Raw genomic sequence first — 20,166 nt, forward strand, 5'->3', positions numbered from 1 at the left:
GGGTCCACGCTGGGTGGACATAAAGCCTCAGGTCTGCCTGATGGATGACCGTTGGGCCTGAGAGCTTGTTGCTGGTTAAATTTTTTGCTTTTTGGAACAGGAAGCTAGTCAGTGCCTCTTGAGAGAGATCTGTTCTTTAGTATCGAATTTATATCATTTGTTTAATTAAGTATAAGCCGAAATATGTCAAAATTCGCCGTTTTATTAGTAAATAAATGATTACCAATCGTTTCAGTTTTCACCCACTATAAAGTTGTGCGTAACTCCTCTTACGCAACCTTTGAGTTGTCGTAAAGTTACGTACAAATTCTTGTGCGTAAATTTGTTCAAAACGTTTTGACTAAACCACCATTTGGATTTACGTCTACTTGGCTGTGCTTCAAGGGTCACAAAATTCTGCCTCCAATAATGACAGAAAGATGAGAACCATTACTGTCGTCAAAATTCACGTGGCCTTTAGTGATCATTGGACTTTGCTGCGTTTAAAGGTAATTTCCGGAATCAAACCGTTTGAAAATTTACAGTCAACAATGAACAAATAAGAAATTAATTACGATGCTTGACTCCGTAACTAACCTAAAGACACTATTTAATGCAGCACGAAGTAACTGAATCCTAGAAACAAAATAATGTACTTACTAAGAGGCCTTGCATGTCGTCATTACGCGATCAACTTGTAGGCCATGCGATGCCGAAAGCCTGACGTAACCAACAATCGATTCTTTTCAATGCATAACCTTCAGCTCCGCAAATTAATCCAGTTACTGAGATGAATTGGAGATTAGAAACTATGGCATAAAAGCAATGGCCAAAAAAATTAATGCATAGCATATGTCTTGAGCTGAAATCTTATATAAATGTTGAAATCTCGCATCACACAATTTCAATGTTCTCAAATAAGTGATGATGATAGTCAACTACATCGTTAAAAATACTCGAAGTGACAACTAACAAATTTGCCTTCATAACTATATCTTTTTCTGTTAAATACGTCATAGTTTAAGGTAAGACATCACAATAGAATGGAGAAGCGCGGGTTAATCAAGTTACTGCACTAACTTTATTGCAGCAGTCGCAATTAATTTCACTCTTCACAACAGTCAACAAGTGAGTTTTCTCTGCAATCCATCGTCGGCCGATACATTGGAGGTATCGAGTTTTGAAATTAATTTCTTTAAGTAGTTAAATTATCAACTGACCTTCAAATTTCTGGACTGACAACCAAAAAATACGGTTTGGTTTACAGTAGTCACGGGAAATTCTTGTAGGCGATAGTCAACACCATCACGACACGACATGGCAGCGAGAACATTCATAAGCAGTCTTCAGCTGTAGGGACGTTTGGAAAATCCAACTATGAGCGTATCTGCAAGAACTACTTGTATAGGCGCTCAAGCAGACATGTGACCAAAGCTGAACATTTCTATTGTAGGAGAAATCATTAGTTCGTGCGCTTGCAGAACATTGATCTTCACGCAATTTGAAGTCAATAAAACACTTCCACAAACACTCAAAATGTAAATTTTTCTGTTTAAAATCTACGCGTGCAATGTTCTTCACAACTAAATTGTTTGCAAGTCGTACAGTTCATTGAAAGAGACAAAACGATTTAACGACTCCTTTGAAAAGCATTGATCACTCGAGACAACATTACGGCTTCACTATTGGTAATGTAGTGTACTGATGCATTACTAGCTTATACCGCCTGCGGCAGGGTTGCCAGATGCTGGTAGGAGAAAATGGCCTGGACATTCATCAATGCCATACATCTTGCGAGAGATGGCCATGGTTCGTGCAATTACGCCCATCTATCCTCTGACCAGGCCAACATGAGGCGAACTGAGCAGCGACTGACAATGGCCATCTTGATGCCGCCTCACCAGTTTCTGACTAGGGCCGTCATGAAGCAGCCTGAGCGGCGTTTGACCAGGACCATCATGAGTCAGTTTGACCAGCTGCTCTTTTCGGTTATATTACGCACATTCAGCCCACTGGGCAATCACTTTCCGAAAGAGGTTGCTAAATAGCACCCGAACACAGGAAGTTGTCGATTCATGCCTGATTCACCTCTAAGCCGACTCCATCGCCTCTGGGGCGGCCCAAATCGGAACGAAATTTTAGACTGTGTAATTATTTAGCTCTTGTTAGAGATTGCGTGCACGAGGAATTGTGAAAATAATATAACTTGATTGCTAATTTATTTGTATGCGAAAAGCTCGTTGATCTCATAGATTAAACATAATAGCGATGAACACTTGAAAGGTGCACGAATGCAAACCTGGGCTCGGAAACCAGCACAATTGAATTGAGCTTGCAAGAATCATTTTCCAAAATATATTCGAAATGTTCCCTCCCCGATCAATGTGGTCTTATATAAGGAAGAACATTCATTTAAATAATAACTTATTTTCTGTTTTTTTTTTTTTGCTCACTCAAAGGATGTTAAGAGAACCTTTAATTTTTAAGATGATTTACTGGCGCCCTTCATTGATTTAGTACGTCAACGAGATGCCGGGTAGTTGGTGTTGAAGACGAAGGCGCGGATCATGTCCAGCGCGACGGTGGGTTTGTCCTCAGGAACCATGTGGCCCGCGCCGCGAACCGTCAGGTAGTCTAGCAACTCGAACCGCTTCACGAACCCGCCCACTTGTGGACCCGAGTACCACTCACGGTGGTCTTCGAGTACCTGCAATTGGTACACATCAGAGTAATGCTTCAGAGTATTACCCACTCTGAAACATGATACCATTCCTTGTCCTCGCATGCCTGACAGTAAAAATATATTAATAATCCCTGGCCACTAGTACTATTACATGATAAATATGTGGACAAGAAGAAAACTGGGACCATTTAGTTAATGTAAATATTATTATTCTATTGAATGATGATATTAAAGTAACCCTGAATGTGCAAAGACACGGTCTTATCTGGCCCTTGCATTTATATTCAATGAATGTGAGGGCATAACATTCAAGATCGGTGCGAAAGAAAAAAGTCGCATCGCATCAACTTTCGGAATAATGAAAGAAAATCGATGGGGATGATGATACAACTTTTCGTTGTCCAACATAAAATTAATGGCGTTCAACGATTGTTCAGCGTTGTTCTATCATAAACCAAATAAAAACTCACTGCTTATTATATAAATGGTAATAACGTTAACAATGCAGTTTTGGAGCGTTTCAAGTGCTACTAGTATGTCTTGACACGCGTTGTTCACTCTCACCTGGTATCCTAAACCGTCGACGAACCACTGGTCCCCAATGAAATTGCAGACCATGTCGCAGTCTCCATTGTAGACGAGACCACGAACACCAGCGGCAGACAACTGCAGGAACTGCGCCTTCATGTCTTCGTAGTGTTCGATGAAATTCCTGCCCACCTGAAAAATATATGGTCAAATATTTGATATATTATCGCTTCGATAAAATTTCTATTTCTTTTGGAAATCAGATAGAATAATGATAGCAATCAATCATACAGTAATAACTTTCACCCACGTGTAATGGAAGATTTAGTTGACAAATATATTACCTCGCTATTGCAGACTACCCAGACTTGGTCCACGGAGGCTGGGATGTGTAGAGCGTCCCTCACTTCAGGCTTGTTCATGTAGGTTTCAATGACGGTGTCGTCAATATAAACGCATGTAGCGTCAGCCATCGCCTTGTAACTATTGCACACGGCAGGAACAAAGGCAAAATATGTATGGTGAAAAGCATAAACATTGGCATTTGATCTGCAAACGGTAACCAACCAAATTCAACTATGATAATTCAAAAGCTATAAATGTTATAGAAAGGATTGCAAATTGTGATGACATATTTGTTTTTTATTACACGTCCGGTAAGAAACAGGACAGGATATCAAAAGTGCCAAAGTTAATATCGAAGACGAAATTAGGTGGTTTGAAAAAATTATGAACGTTGGTGTTCTAAAAACTATTTATAACGCCAAAGATTATCAGAATTTGAGATAATCATTTCATTGTGATATATGAGTGTTACAGCGCAATTTGTACCTCGAACGACCATGGTTCCGGAAGGGATTCCTCCTTGCAACATTCATGCGATTCAACGCTGAACCTTCTGTGCTACCGACCACTTGGCAATCCGAGTAAAGACTGTAGGGGTTCAACTTGCCGTTGAACACCGTCAAATATATCTTGTCCGCCTGCAAATAGCCAAGAAAAAATATAGCCATGTGTAGAAGAGATCCCATATAATTGTAAATAAAGAATGAGCAATAAAAAGTGAAGAATAATTTGCATAATGATTCGCTTTTTACACATGCAGGTATCCCAGCGAGAAGATTTAATATGTTTTACATGAACATGTGTTCATCGGTTGTTTTCCATTAATCATGATTAATGCATACAAATATTCTCATTTTAAGTTCTAATTTTCTAAATGCGAACCTATCTTCAAGTAAAGTAGGCCTTATATATAGTGACTTCATAGCAAATTAGCAGCACGAGTCCCATCAAACATCCCATAAGTAATGAACTTGTTGTGCAAATCCTCAGATTATAAATGCATCAATATATTAGATTGATAACGTAGAGAAAATAATGTTCGAGTTCTAGAACCGTATTTAAAATGTCCAGCGCATATTTCAGGGAGTGCACGAACGGCTCTGTCTGAACGTTGTGCCTTGCATGATTGTCGAATAAAAATATAAAAAACGGAAAATGTAAAAATGTGAAATTTTTAAATAAAATATTCATTTTAGACAATAACCCACTGCTGTAATACTCTAAATAATCTTTATGACCTCCACAATGGAGTGTGTACGGTGCATGCTGGAATTAAAATATATATATTATTGAAATTAATAAATCACAGGCAGAAGTTGTAGTAAGTGAACAACTGCTTTTGAAAATTAATTTCAATTTACGGCTAAATCATCAATAATAACCTATTTTATATTTAATAAATAAGGAATAATTCGTATATCTGATAAAACAATTTTGTTCACTAGTGTGAAAGTAAATGCGTATCACGAAAACATTATTATGTATCCTTCAGAGAGCGATATATAAACAGTGACTTAAAGTAGGTGACTCAATTGGGCTATATTTAATAAGTCACTTGATAATGTGAATGTTAAGTGCGAATTTCTGCAATCGACGCATAATAAACCAATTATTAGCGGTGTTTACAATAATGTGAATTAAACTAGAAAATTAAAAAAGAAAATTAGCATAAATAAATGGATCTAAATTAGCACAAATAATAAACAACAAATATTAACCAACATACAGGGAACATTTGCGTAATCGAAATGAACTCGGCTGAATTTTTTAGCGCTACAGTAAAGAGTATATAAGAAGAGAACGCAGGGCATTCAGATGACGATTAGAACTCCTAGTGAAGGTAGAGTTATTTGATCTTGTCCAAACATACAGTCAATACAACGAATAGCAAAGCCAAATTATGCTGGAAAATCAACTGAAATAACCATCTCGCGTTAGGCTCGATTCCTAGACTAGGACCCTGAGCGCTCAGTAGGAATTATCAAACAAGAACCAACACCAGGGGCCACGGCTATAAACTAAAAAAAACTGCGCTGCAACTTCTCCACGCGACAAAATTTCTTCTCGCTTCGAATCACCGACATGTGGAACAGCCTCCCCAATGACAACCTTGGCGCTCCAAGTATGAACGCGTTCAAGAACAGACTATATAAAGCTATGGAAAAATATATGTTTAGATTTGAAATGCCCAGCACCATATCGAACCCGGTTAAGTCTAGTAGCTACTTGAAACTATCGTCAGTCATGAAAATATCCGGTCAAATGAAACGATATTAGATCTCCTGTGAACAAGGCACGAAAAGGAAAAGAATCGGCGACAGGCCACATCAGGCCTACACTGCAGCGCCGAGATCACTATGTTATGTTATCACGGGTAACTGAGTTCATACCAGCAGCTCGCACTGCGCGCTGTGGTTGGAGTGAAAGTTGCAGGCGTCCTGACTGGGCACGGCGTCCACGCAGCACTCCGCTACCGCTGCGTCCCAAGTTCTGCCAACGGGAACAAGAAGTTTGCTCCTGTTATTCGTGGTCATAAATTTGTGCAATATTCAGTAAACAATGTATACTATATAAATAATAGTAATGAATATAAGCACATTAATTTATTATTGTATGTGTTCAACAAGTAATCATCAAATTATTGTTAGCTTGCCGTACATTCCAACTAGGCATCCATAACAAAATTCGGGGACCGCTATAGGCTTCGGTCGAATAGTCACTACACTCGGCGCTAAGTTATTCTGGGTCTGCTTGGCCACCCGATCGAAATCAGTTTCTTGTCAGAATCTCCTATTATTCATTATAGTCGCCTGAGACTATGGCAAGGGTTGAGCGAGCCGAGTCATACCGAGCTAGTAAGTTGTGTTTTTCGCTTAAATCTACAACAAAATGTCATTAAAGTCTGCAATAATTCCTCCATGACCGCACTAATATAGTTATATTATAACTTTCGAGCTGATCTTTTTTTTATAATTGTGATTGGGCAAGAGCGATATGGTCCGCAGGCGAATGCGTGGACGAGTTTATGGTGGTGTCGATTCGTTGTAGGATCTATTGAACTATGTCATGCTAGGGGTCATTAGAGTGAATAGTATAAGACAAGAACTCGTTTTTTTACAGCCACAACTAGGAGTAATTAGTGTAAATATGATTAGTCAAAGACGCGCCGTTTTCTATAAAAGTAGGAGTAATTAGTCTAAACAGGGTCAGAATGACACTCTTTCCCAAAAAGTAGGAGTAATTAGTGTAAATATCGTTTTACAAAGACTCAATTTTTTTCCTACAAGTCAAAGAAATTATTGTCATTATGTGTTGGGCAAAGATTAACTTTTTCCTGGTGTTAGACAAAAACTCACTCTTTCCCTACAAGTCCGTGGTAGTTGGCGTAGAACATTAGACTGTTGAAGTTGACGGCGTAACCTGGTAGGAGTCCGTTACCAATCGCAAAGCCTTGTAAGTTGATGGGGTTGGTGACATTGTTCTCAACAATGCGCACAGACAAGGTGGGTATGTAGATGCCCCCGTAACTCTCACCGGTAATGAAGAACGCGCTCGATTTGTACGCCGGAAACTGAATGGAACAATAATTGATTTCAAATTTTGTGTTCGACCACGGCTGTTATAAGACGAGGTTGAAATTTGAGAATGATGCTCTTCGGTAACACACGATGACTTGAATATTAATACTGAAATCCAGCAATATTTTCGCTGAAAAACACAGACAAAGTCACATTAAAATTATTTATCCAGTAAGATAGTAACATAATTAAAGATAATAAACATAAATAACACTTCGAATTAATATTATTGAATGAATTCAACAAAAGTTAATGGCTTAAACTGCAAATTATTAGACTTAAACTGAAGTTAAACTAAACATTGTGAACTATAGCGATAACAATGATTTATGACAAAGTACTGGAAGGCAACAGAAATATGGGTGAATATTAACCAATTTGGCATTAAACGAGATACGGAAATAAAATTAACGCTAGTATGACAATGGAATTATTATTAAGCAATTTTTGTCGTCTCCTTACGAAGTCAATGATGAAAAATAGAGATAATTATGAAAATTGCGCTCGCGAAGGCGCAGCCATAGACCGCAAGCCCTGGAGCCATCGCCCAGTTTCACAACGCTTAACTTTACTCAGCCTCAGAGCCAGAAGCCGCAGACTACGCTTGAACTGCGTAATCCCGACAAGCGACACACTGCCGAAAGATAATAGCGCCGTAGGTCTTCAGCCAATGCTTTATTAAACATGCTCATAAGCAGGCAATTCCTCATCCGGCTGTACCTACTCTGGCCTAACCTATTCACGCTGTCCAGGCTCACAACATTCTTGCAGCCAATGACTGGCTCTACCAGCACACTTGCACCGCCTTTTTAACTTCCTGCAGCCAATGAGGTTAGGTTAGGTCCGCTCAGGTTTATTTTGGGTGGAGAAATGCTGCAACTTGCGTAGGTTAGGCCTGAAAAGGTTTGGCCAGATGCAGTATAGTCATGCTTACCTTTAGTAAGCATATTTTGTAACTGGGTATCCGGCGCTATGGCTTTGAGCACTTGACTTTATAGGCTGTTATGCCCTCTAGTGTTCTTACCTACGGAAAGAAATATATAAACTAAGTGTGAAGTTTGGCAAAGCTGGCCTCCGGCATGCGCCCCGCTCGAATAAACTAACTGCGTGTCTATTTATCATGACTACCACAATCCTTTTAATTCATGAGCTTGTGTTCTTACATTAAATAATATTCTTTCCATTCTTAAATATTTGTTTAGGAATTTCTTTAATTGTTAAGGAACTTCTTTTGACCCGCTTTTACCCGTTCAAAGAATTGCAGTAGAGCGTTGTAGTTCTGCAATGAAGTAGAATCGTCCGAAGCTGTGCAATTCCTGGGCACGTTATAGGAATAGCCAACGCAAGCAGGAGATTCCAAGTAGATCACATTGGCGAACTGGAAAGAGTTTTCGAAGTTTAGATGCATACTAATTTAATTAATTAGCTTCTTATGAGCTATTGTAATTTCAGAAGGCTCAGCACTAAAACTTTGGTAAACAAATATTCTGTTTTGTTACATTTATCGACCCACTGAACGATTTATATTCCATGCCAAAAGTATATTTTCCAAGTTTTTGGCCAAAAATTAATAATTATTTTAGCAAAATCAAATTATTTAATCTAGGTTTTTAATAATGCTAATTTAATCCTGCGATAATTTCCCATACCATTTATGTAAGGTTTTTCTGGAACAATATCACCTCCCGAAATACGAAATTCTTAGACAAAGAATATAATGAAAAATAAATAATTATAAGTGATATCAGCAGCACCGGAAGATAGAAACGGTAGTTTGGTGGCAATTTTTCATTAATATATTATATACATATATTAATTTAATGTAAGTTCATATTCTCGGTGTGCATGTAGAAGTCAATCTTATTTTATTATATTATTATATTTTAATACCTTGTTTTATGGAAATAGTAATTTAATATCAGTTCACGGCCATATTTTTGTGACTTTTTCAGACGAGGATGAAATTTGACATCATTTTGTGTGATTCTTTATAAATGTCAAATTTAGTAATCAATTTAGTAATTGTGCATCAAAGGCAAGCAATTTGGGCTAACGATTCTGTAATTCAACGGCCGTGTTGAACGGCAATTAGTGGATTAGTTCTAGGTCCCCTGTAGGCTATTCAATCAGTGCGAGCAGATTTATATCTGATTAGCCAATCATATAATTAATTAACCATATACATATAATAATATGAATAAAATAATTGATGGGTATTTAGTGACCGTGTTCCAAGTGAAGGGGTTTGGGGTGAGCGTAGCCGCGTCGGCGTTGATTTTGAAAGGCCCGAGCTCGTTGAAGAGACCGTCCATAGAAGAACAACCGGGGCCGCCGTTCAGCCACAACAGCAGCGGGTCTGTCGCGGGGTTGTTCTGCGACTCGATGAACCTGTGCATTTATTGAACGTGTATTGTGCATTCATTTTATGTTACTTACAGCAAAAATTTGAGAAAATTAGTGTCCTGGAAAATACTTGTTAGTCGATTAGGAGCATAATGTCAACACAGACTCATCTTGCAATGTTCTGCGCAGTCCTAGAGTACGTTTTTGCATTGTGGTATAGTCCGCCACATATAAGTCATGCTGCGCGCCACCACCTAGTCAGTTAATAATAATGATTTAAATTAAATCAATAAAATTTGATTTGATAAAGCACTAACCAGTAATGCAACATGTTGCCGTCACCACCGTCCAGATAACCGCTGTACTGCTTGTACGTAGCAGACGCGTCCAGCCCTGGCAGCGCCGTGACCTGATCGGCGTCAGCCTCGGGCGTCGTTTGGCTGAGCGCCTCACGCGCCATCGCCAGCGCCGCGAGCACCACGAACGTTGATACTTTTGAGAGCTTCATGACACTACCGTCTGAGGGAGAGCTTGCTTTTGTTAGTAGGTAGAGGATAAGTTGAATTTCGGGAATATTAGTTAAAAAGAGTGGTTAGTAAAATTATAAATTTTGTTGCTCGAAAATGCCTGATTGTGCAAAAAAATACCCAATAACTTTTGCGATGTTTCAAGTCCAGTATTATATGCCATTTTATATCAAGGCTACTGGAGGAAGGAGTAGCTTTAGTACAGAGTCTTGTATTTACTATTCATTGTTATCTCTCATTTCAGAAGGAAGTTAACTGTTCCGGGCAGTATTGGAACCTCAAGCATGATGTTCTCGTAGATTCATAACATCATAACATAACAGAACCATGACAACACGCAAGATTGGTGCAGACGAGGTCGCTATAAACATTAAACAAAATTCAGAAATACTAGCACACAAAACTACAATGCGTGACCCACGTTACATTGGGCCACAGCATAGAATGAGCACGGCTCAGCAACAGAAAAAATTCACGAAGAGTTTCAGTCAAGTTTTTTTTTTTTGTAATTGAAACAAATGCCGGACGCTCTACACGCAATTCAAATTTCCCCATGAAAAATACGTAGCTCATCAGCATCTGTCTCTTCGTCACCAACTCCTCACCCAAAAGGCGCATTTCGTCGTCATATGTTCAGGAATTTGTGCCTTCAAAAGTAGATAAAAAATCTCATAACCAATTTTCGTTTAATTTTGTCCCTGATGTTTATACGTCGCACGGTTTTTGTCCAGTAGTTTTCACTGAAATACTCGTATCTATATCGAAACTGGAACAAAGTGAATAAAACTATTGTTTGCCACGTGCTGAGGTCCTAAGCGCGGAACTCAATGAATATGTGGTGGCATTTATATTATCCAATCTTGGGCTGGAATAATCACTTAACACGTTATGAATGTGTGTAAATACATTTATATATGTAAGATCCGAAAAAAATCTTTCGATATATTTTTTCCATTCTTAAATGTCATCATGTCGCGTGCGCACAAGTTGTGGAATTACAAATATAAATTACAATGGTAGCCACTGAATCAATAACTCTTTCAACCTGTTAATCTTTTCAACGCATCAAGTTTTTAATGAATTTTGAATATTTTAATTTTAATTGGGGAATATTATTGAGAGGGGTTTCCCTAAGTCTATTCCTTATTTTTGTATTCCATGCATTCTACATAAAAAATATTCCATCCGACTTCACCCTCAAAATTTGTCATTGTCCGTAAAGTCAAATTTTTTCAACTAAAACTGTAACATAGTTTTACACATTCTTAGAATAAAAACATTTCTCGGGACAAAGAAGCCTGGGACATGTTAATTAAAATTCATTCGCAGACACTCACAACAATAAATCTGATGCTTTAATATAATATTTCTCAATAATATTAAACACTCATCTTTAGAAACTTTTCACATTTGAGAATGCTCAAACACCATGCAACACACAACTATTTGTGATTAGTATAAAATGATATTCGACCTCAACTTAATTTAAGTGCAAAATTTTTATAAGAAATAACGATTAGCTAGCCAGATTATTTACCGTTTTTTGGACAGTGCTCTCCCGTCAAAGTGCTATCAGACACTCGTGTGACGAGCTACAATACTTCGATCACAACTTTATTAGAACAGCTAGAGCCGCACCTGTTTGTTCCCATGTACTGTGATTCGCTGGCGTGTATCCATGATAAATAATGACCGCAACCGACCGAATCAAACTACTGATTTACTATAAAAACAAGAAACTCGGGAATTTAATAATGAAAAATAGTCCATCCAAAAAAAGTCGGGGCCATTACAAGAAACCAATGTCATTTACAAATATTCATGGTATAAATAAGGTTTTAGACTTCTCCACAATATAAATTACATTGGTTTGACCAGCACGACTTTGAGCCGCCGCCTAACATGCCACATCCAGACCAGAGGTTCTATGAACCACATGAGAGAGGCTCATAATGAGACCCTCACTCGCGCGCCTGAGATGCCCCGACGCCACATGACTGGCGATAGCTGAGGCTCTCATCATCAAGCATGAGTCTCCAGCTATTAATTTGCAAACTACCGGATTTGTAAGGACACTGAAAGTGTTCTCTTAATTCAAGCTTTGATTTTCAGTCTATCCATAATGCCCCATGTTTGTACAAACGTAATTTCAAAATTTTAAATACAAGTGTTGTAAAACTCTTCCCAGTTTTATTATGAATGTAGTTGCATTCAAAACGTCGTAAATTGTAATAAAATATCCCTTGTAAACCTTATATTTGAATTTTTAATTCAGATCATAAGCCTAATTCGCCGAATAAAGAAAAATAATAATAAAATGGTCATAAGAAATACTTATGGTCATAAGAAATGGTCATAATACTCATGGTCATAAATGGTCATAAGAATAAAACCTGCATTAAATGACAAATAATGGTACGCAATACGAGTAGAAAACATGGCGCAAGACGAAAGACAATGGAAATCGATTGATGTTTGAATTTCAAACGATATTTTTAGCGTGGATATTTTCTAGGCCATCAATTAAATTTTAAAAAATGTTCTGGCTCATTACTTGAACTGAGCAGAACTTAACAAATTCTTTCCGATCTCTAGAAAGAAAAATCACTACCAGAAGTGAAACGCATTATTATTTTTTTCACAATAATTGGAGAAATTTTTGTTTGAGGAGACACTTAACAGACACAAGTACCTCCAATAAAATGTATCCCTCTAACTTTTGTTCCCATATCCGATGACTTTCAGCTATGACATCCCTTTCCATCATTTGGTTGTATCGGCGTGTGTCGAATAATTCTTTTATTTTATTTGTTTAAAATTTTGAAAGAAAATTGAATAGTAAATTAACGTCTTTGATTAAAAACTACACGTAATTACACCAACTCAAATCATTGATGCGCTATGATTGAGGGTTCAAGCAGGATATCTTAGAGTAGGTGTGTGTACAAAATACCTCTTATATTGAGGTATATTAGCGCGCTGCTAGACTGTGTCAAAGAATAATTTTCTACAAATTGAACCGGGACAACGGGACGAGACGAGAAATTTCCCGGAAAAAATTACGAGCCAGAAGGAAAAATTTGTCCCGCAATTAAGTTATAAACTGAGACAATACTCGTGTCCCGGACTTGAAAAGTTGTGCACCGCTTATTATGATGCGAGGCACATGAAACGAGACGTAACTTAACGAGACGAGAGATTTTGCTTGCCACCTTTTGCTTTCTGATCTTATTCGTTTGACCTCTCATTAACTAAATTTTCAACCAAATCTTTTTAAAATAAACATAACTGTTCTACTGGTAGATGTCTGCTTCATGAAAACTTTTTGGACCGAAGTAGGCTCACACCTGGCAGCTACTAGTCGCTACTCGCTGTTAACATCTGAAGCAGGCAGTACACGAGGCCACTAACTCGATAATTATTGACGGTTACAACTGAGCCATTAAAGTGGCGGCCGCAGCTGCAGGTAATGTCTGAAACAATATTCAGTAATTAAATTGTATATCAAGGATTACATGGTGTGTCTCGTTATAACTCGTTAAAAACGATGTAAATTCCGGGAAATTTTTAGGCTCCAATTTCAACCGAAACGTTTCGACTCCGTTTTGTCCCCAAATTCCCGCAGAGTGCTTCAAATTGTCCCGGTTTTTATAGCTAACCGGAACAAAGCTTCTTGTCTCGAATAGAAACAGTACTAAACGCAGGAGTTGACGCGCTTCAAGCACCCGAGGCAAATTAATCTTACTGATGTGGGAAAAGCCCAGCTTATCACGATAGGGAAAACCGCACAATTTGACAGTCATTTTAGGAATGTAATATCATATCGTAGTGAGGTCGGTGCTGAAGATTAGCCTTGATGTGGACTGTAGCCGAGATCTAAACAGGAGACCTAAAACAGGTCCTTTGACTGGATCTTTTCAAAACTGACGATAGTGTGAAATAGCTACTAGACTTCCGCCAGGTTCGATATGGTGCTAGGCATTTCAAGTCTGATATATATTTCTCCATAGTTTCATCTAGTCTGTTCGTGAACACGTTCATATTATAGGAGCGTCAACTTTACAATCCGGAAAGCTGTTCCGCATGTCGGTGACTCGAAGGGAGAAGAAATGTTGTCGCGTGGATAAGTTGCACCGCAGTTTTTTAGTTTATAGCCGTGGCCCCTGGTGTTGGTTCTTATTTCAAATTCTAATAATCCTTCTGGGACTCAGTATAAACCATGAGCATACTTGTATACTTCAATGAGGTCACCATGCAGACGTTGATAACTGAGGCTTGGAAGCTTCATAATCATTAATCTTTCTTCGTAAGACTTGCGCTTCAAGCCTGGGAATTATCCTTGTTGGTTGCTGCACGTCTTTGAACACTCTTTACTAAGTTTATGATTTTTCGTTTCGGCGACCACACGGCGTTTCCAAACTCTAGGTTCGGGCACACGACAACGACAAACAACAGCTTCATAATTTCTGCATCTAGCAACTCGTAAGAGCGTCTGATCATCAGTCCAAGAGCGTCTGATCATCAGCCCAGTCAACTAAACTATCAAGATCAGATAATCTTGCAATTTCACTTTATTTGACGCATCCTTGACTGTATCGACATGCATGGATCACACCCTTGACACTACTTCTGGGCAGATCGTTTATAAAAGCAACGAACAAAACAGGCCAAGAACACGTCCTTTAATTGTAGCACGCCACTGCGCACTGTTGCCCAGTCTGGAACGGTTCCGTTAATACTACAGGCCCGTTTCCACTACGGGACTGATTCTGAAGGATTGAGACTGGCCTGAGACCAATAAGCCTCATGGCTGGACTTGAAAACTGGCGTGCGCGTTTCCACTACGTACGTGTGCTGGGATTGAGACTGACCGTCTGGGCTACCGCACTCGCTGGCCTTTGAAGATAGATTACGCTGCCGCTCTTGCTTTTACTAGCTGTTGTCACTATGCGCAGGAGGAAACAAAGATCTCTTTACCTAATAATTCACAAATGCTACTACTATTATTGGTTAATGTGTTTATTTACTATTTACTGAGTATACATACACTGCAAGTACAATAAGATAATTAAGATTTAATTGACGGACGAGTGAATCTATGTCAATAAACAGATAAAATCGGTCAATGAGAGGTTAGAAAGTATTATTTCCATTTTTCGATATTCGTGGATGGATATAATTTCTCCATTTATTTACTTATTTTCTCTAATTCTCAAGATTCTGTCTTTGTAAAAAAAGCTTTTTACTTGCCAGAAGCAAGGTGCCTCTCTATATAAATGGATAAGACTTTCAGTGACATCTCTGCTACAGTCTCCGTCGTGCGACATTGCAAAGCTAAGTAAATGAACAGTAATTGTGTGTAAATAGGGCAGGAGCGACAGTCACGCACAACCTACTCAGACGGCAGTCAAAGCGACACTCCCGAGATGAGCGGCTTGAGCGGCTCAATGAGCGGCTCAAAAGAATGAACACTGCTTCATTCGCCGATGAGCCCGTGTCGATGGTCTGGACAGCCTCAGTCTGGGCTGAAAAAGCCAGTTTTTCAGTCGTCAGTCGCGCAGAGTCTCATAGTGGAAACGGGCCTTAACACGTTGTCGTCTACCTGCTAAAAAAAACTGCGCTGCAACTTCTCCACGCGACGAAATTTCTTCTCGCTTCGAATCATCGACATGTGGAACAGCCTCGGCGCTCCAAGTATGAACGCGTTCAAGAACAGACTAGATAAAGCTATGGAAAAATATATGTTCCACCATATCGAACCCGGTGGAAGTCCTATAGTAGCTACTTGAAACTATCATCAGTCATGAAAAGATCCGGTCAAATGAAACGATATTAAATCTTCTGTGAACAAGGCACGAAAAGGAAAAGAATCGGCGACAGGCTACATCAGGCCTACACTTCAGCGCCGAGATCAATGTGTTATGTTATGTTATACATGCATTCATCGAACCCTTCCTAGGTAGGAAAATGAAATATATTTTTTTAATTCAAACGTATGTCTATGGTATATAACTATATACTGTATAACTGCATAAACGACCATGCATCTTTTGCACACAAAATCACTTTGTTGAAAGAAAAAACCTAGAACGCAACATAAATTTCGCACATAAACAAAAGTAAAATAAATATTTATTGCAAATCTATGAGACTTTTGTTGTTGTTGTTGTTTGCCACTCTCATATCATTGTCGCAACAAAGCTTGTTCATTTTCTTCGTTTTAATGTTTACCAGCATCGAAAATGACTGCTCGCAAAGCTATGTTGTAACAAACGGTATGAGAATATCCAGGGCTTTGTTAGCAATAAGAGGGTACGCTGCGATTTGGAGACACCAATACGTTGTGAGCGCTGTTGTTCTGCAGGGCCATTATACTTTCAAAGCTCGCTAAGTGAACGTAAGTACTTACGCTCTATTTTCTTGTCTATGATTCATGCTGGGTATGAGATTCGGTGTGGAAGTATCTGTCGAGAGACTTTACGAGCTCATCTAAGTGCATTGCAATTGCTTGCTGCAAGCAATAATGGCCAAGCAGTGCGTGAACTCTCATGAAACAAACCGTCGAACCCCAGAAAACGACTCACCGAACCCCTGGGGTTCTATCGAACCCAGGTTAAGAACCACTGGTCTAATAGGACGTGGTTAACAGTCAAGTGATCGATAATCCTACCTCTCATCATGAGTCTAATTACTTTAAGGGGGAGGTATACCCTAAAATTTTCGGATTTGGCATTTTTGGGTTTTAATCTCATCTTAAAGCTGAAATTCTGCTCTTTCCAATGGTACCACTGCCATCTCTGCACGTAAATATTTACGTTCATGACGTCTCTNTGGAAAGAAGCATACCAGACGATGACCTTCAAGTGTATTGTACACACCTGGATGAACTGCACAGAGACATGTCTGAGAGATTTGAAGACATTTTATTGCTTGAAATACCATACTGGGTGATCAATCCATTCCTAAATGTCGACGGTGAAGAAACCGGACTGGCAGAGGAAGAACTAATTTCAATTCAAAATGATATTGAGCTAAGGCCAAAGTTCAAAAAGTCATATCAAGATTTTTGGTTACAAGAAAAATCTCGGACTGCCATCAAGTGCTGTGGAACAGGGTCAAGATGTACTGTATTGCTTTCCTAACATCATATTTAGTAGAACGGGGCTTCAGTGCAGTCGCCTTGCTTCTTTCCAAGCAAAGAAACCGACTGAAGATTACTGACCGCGGAGATCTACTTCTACTTAGTGAGCTCCAGCCTGATGTCGAGAAGCTCATGTCCCTGCACCAAGCACATCCATCACACTAATTTAAGTGTGAACCAATGAAGGTTACTGGTGAAATGTTCATCTACCATTATATATTGATAAAACAATTAAAACTGATAAAAATATATATTGCATTACTAAATTGGGTTTTATTTGTTAAATGCACATTTGTGTTTAACCTTCCTCTTTTCAAGTTGCAGCATACCAAATATCAAGAAAGAGGCGTTTGTTCTTATATGTGTCTGTGGGGGGCGCAAGGAATTTAACTGAGGAGCCAAGGGGGCGCTGGCCTGCAAAAGTTTGGGAACCACTGCTTTAAAGGGAAGCGGGTGGGCGAGTTCTTTAACTAATTAGATATAAAGTAATTAGCTGCTGAAATCTTTGAATATAGTTTCTACTTGAGTTGTGCTGCAGTTACATGCTTAGTCTCATCTTAAAGCTGACATTCTGAGCTTTTCAACGATACCACTGCGATAGCTGTGAGTGAATTTTAACGCACACAGCTGGGCTCTAAAGAGGGGCGGGGGTGGATTTCCTTCAGAAAATAGATAGGACTTAATTCACTCGCTAAGACTAAAAATATTGGTGTATCTGGTATCTGCTATCTGGCATCAAGCTGCAGATGCAGTCACCCTCTTCGCTTTGTGTGGAGTGGTGTTCTGCAAGTCGCTCCTAGCATCCTTGAGTGGAATTAGGCTACAGAAGCCTATAGTTTGGTGGCTATGCTACATTTAGTGACTATTTCAAGGCGCGCGGAACTTTGTCGCGCCGTCCTGAAAAGTTCAACTTTTTGTCACGGAAAACCTATCTCCTCCTAGAGTTTTGAAGCTACAGCGATGAGACATACATGTATACCATTCTATTCGTAAAGACCATACCTATGCAGTAACACGGCCCTTTTTTTCGATTTGTGCATAGTTTGGATTCAAAATGGGGGGGAAGGGGGGGGGGAATGAGAAAAAATGAAAAAAATGGAAAAATGCTTTTAAAAAAACTAAAGCAAAAATCAAAAATCGGGCTGTGTTACTGCACTGGTATGGTCTTTACGGATAGAATGGTATATGTCTCATCGCTGTAGCTTCAAAACCCTAGGAGAAGATAGATTTCTACAGTACCCCCTTTTTTGTCCGTTTTCTATGAATTTCACGTTTTCTTTCAATTTTTTCGAAAAAATTCCACGAACAAAAATATCTTAGAATTCTGTTTTACATAAGTGTACCAAGTTTCAGAGTGATCCGTCCATAAACAAAAAAGTTTTTCTGGAGGGTATACGTATATTATACGATTCGCAGTATATGAAGTGCAGTCGAAGACGTTTGATATGCTTTTTGAATTCCCTCTGCGATTAATTATCATGCTTCAAATTTTGATGAATTTAAATATAATTTTTTGGATTAAGGTTCTTTTTTTGGCTGCTTGATCATTTGGAGGCAAATAGTGAACTCACTCTGAATTGTTCTTCTCACTTTGAATTTGTTTACTGTGTCAGCTCGATCATTTGGAAGAAATTACTATGAAAGCATCATATCACATCATTTATTCCGCTTCTACACATTACATCATACATGAAGTTGATGCATTTCAGTCTACTCAATTATTATCATTATATTTTTTGAGACTATCATAGATACCACGGTATAGCTAGAATTTGCAGAGCTAAAACAAGCATTCGATTGAAGCGTATTCATTTTCAAGTTATTTATACATATATGATCTTTATTTTCTAAATGAGAAGCGTCAGTCTGAAAAACAGATTAAAATGTATGAGATGTTTCCTGGTGACATTCTCCTTTTCAATTTGTTCTATAACGAACCATTGTAGAAAGCCAAAATTCATATTGCAACTATGCTGGTGCAAGCTCCATATGTCGGTCCCGTTGTGAGCTTCATTCATGTGGATCCAGGACCCGTTCATCGACTTAGTACCCGCAGTTGATCTGATTTTGGCATTCCTGTATAAGTGATTCTACTTTCTGAAGCTGTAAGTTGGGTTAGCAAGTTAATAATGGATGCACGTGCCTCTAACGCAATTTGTGCGTGGACGCTTTTTGTGATAAGCGAATAATCATTACTTGTTCACGTATAATATACGTGTGGTTCCCAAAGTGGGCGATATCGCCCCCTAGGGGCGGTGGAAAGATTTTGGGGGCGGTAAGGAAGAAGAGGTCAGTAGGGGGGCGATAGGAGGGTGGTAGTCCGAAGTCGATGTCAAAAGTTCGAACGTTTGTTTGACGATTTGTACACAACACGTGCGGCACATGACTGCCAGCAATGGTTTTTTTCACCCATATCTGTTTTTTTAAACCTCTTCGGGGTTTACGTCTCGGACAAATTAACGGCAGGACTCGCGGCCGGTCTCACGGCTCATTTCCAAATTCAGTGATCAAGGAATATTTCTCAAACTAATAAACTTAACTCGATGAAACTTAGTACACGTATTCATTAGGACCTAGCGATAATGTTTAGCTCGTGAAAATTGTTTGAAATTTTGCCATCGTTTGTTTTTGCTATTGTTATATGGCAATGCGGGCTGAAATTCACAGTGATCAAGTAATTCTTTCCAAACTACTGAAAAGATTCGAACGAAATTTTGAATTTGCAATCCTAACTACCGAACGGTAATATTTAGCTCGTAAACATTTTTTCGATTGTGCCTTCGTTCGCGATTTTTTTTTTCATATCACTTTCATTCGTGATTTAAACAGCAATACGTGTTTAAATCCGCAGTAATCAAGAAATTTTTTCCAAACTGCCGAACAGATTTGAACGAAACTTAGTATATAAATACCTAACCTCAGCAACGGTGATGTTTAGCTCGTTACAATTTTTTCGTTTTGCCTTTGTTTGCGAGTTATACGGCTATACGTATACGGCTCTGGGTTAAACCGGCCGGTAGAAAAGCCGGTCGTTCATTCTAT

The 20,166-nt window shown here is 38.8% G+C and overlaps 1 protein-coding gene across 1 annotated transcript; it reads right to left on the reverse strand.

Moving 5' to 3' along the window:
• Positions 1–2,453: 2,453 nt before the first annotated feature.
• Positions 2,454–11,596, reverse strand: LOC108680621 (lysosomal protective protein). Its single transcript, XM_018169495.2, has 10 exons — positions 11,521–11,596; positions 9,774–9,975; positions 9,339–9,501; positions 8,360–8,491; positions 6,892–7,106; positions 5,926–6,025; positions 4,022–4,173; positions 3,535–3,673; positions 3,227–3,382; positions 2,454–2,686 (listed from the first exon to the last, which is right to left on the reverse strand). Exons 2-10 carry the CDS (start codon positions 9,962–9,964, stop codon positions 2,501–2,503), a joined length of 1,434 nt encoding a protein of 477 aa, XP_018024984.1. The 5' UTR covers positions 9,965–9,975; positions 11,521–11,596; the 3' UTR covers positions 2,454–2,500.
• Positions 11,597–20,166: the final 8,570 nt, after the last annotated feature.

The sequence above is a fragment of the Hyalella azteca genome, unplaced genomic scaffold (genome assembly GCF_000764305.2).
Source record: "Hyalella azteca isolate HAZT.00-mixed unplaced genomic scaffold, Hazt_2.0.2 contig10792, whole genome shotgun sequence".
In the NCBI taxonomy this organism is placed as follows: Eukaryota; Metazoa; Arthropoda; class Malacostraca; order Amphipoda; family Hyalellidae; genus Hyalella; species Hyalella azteca.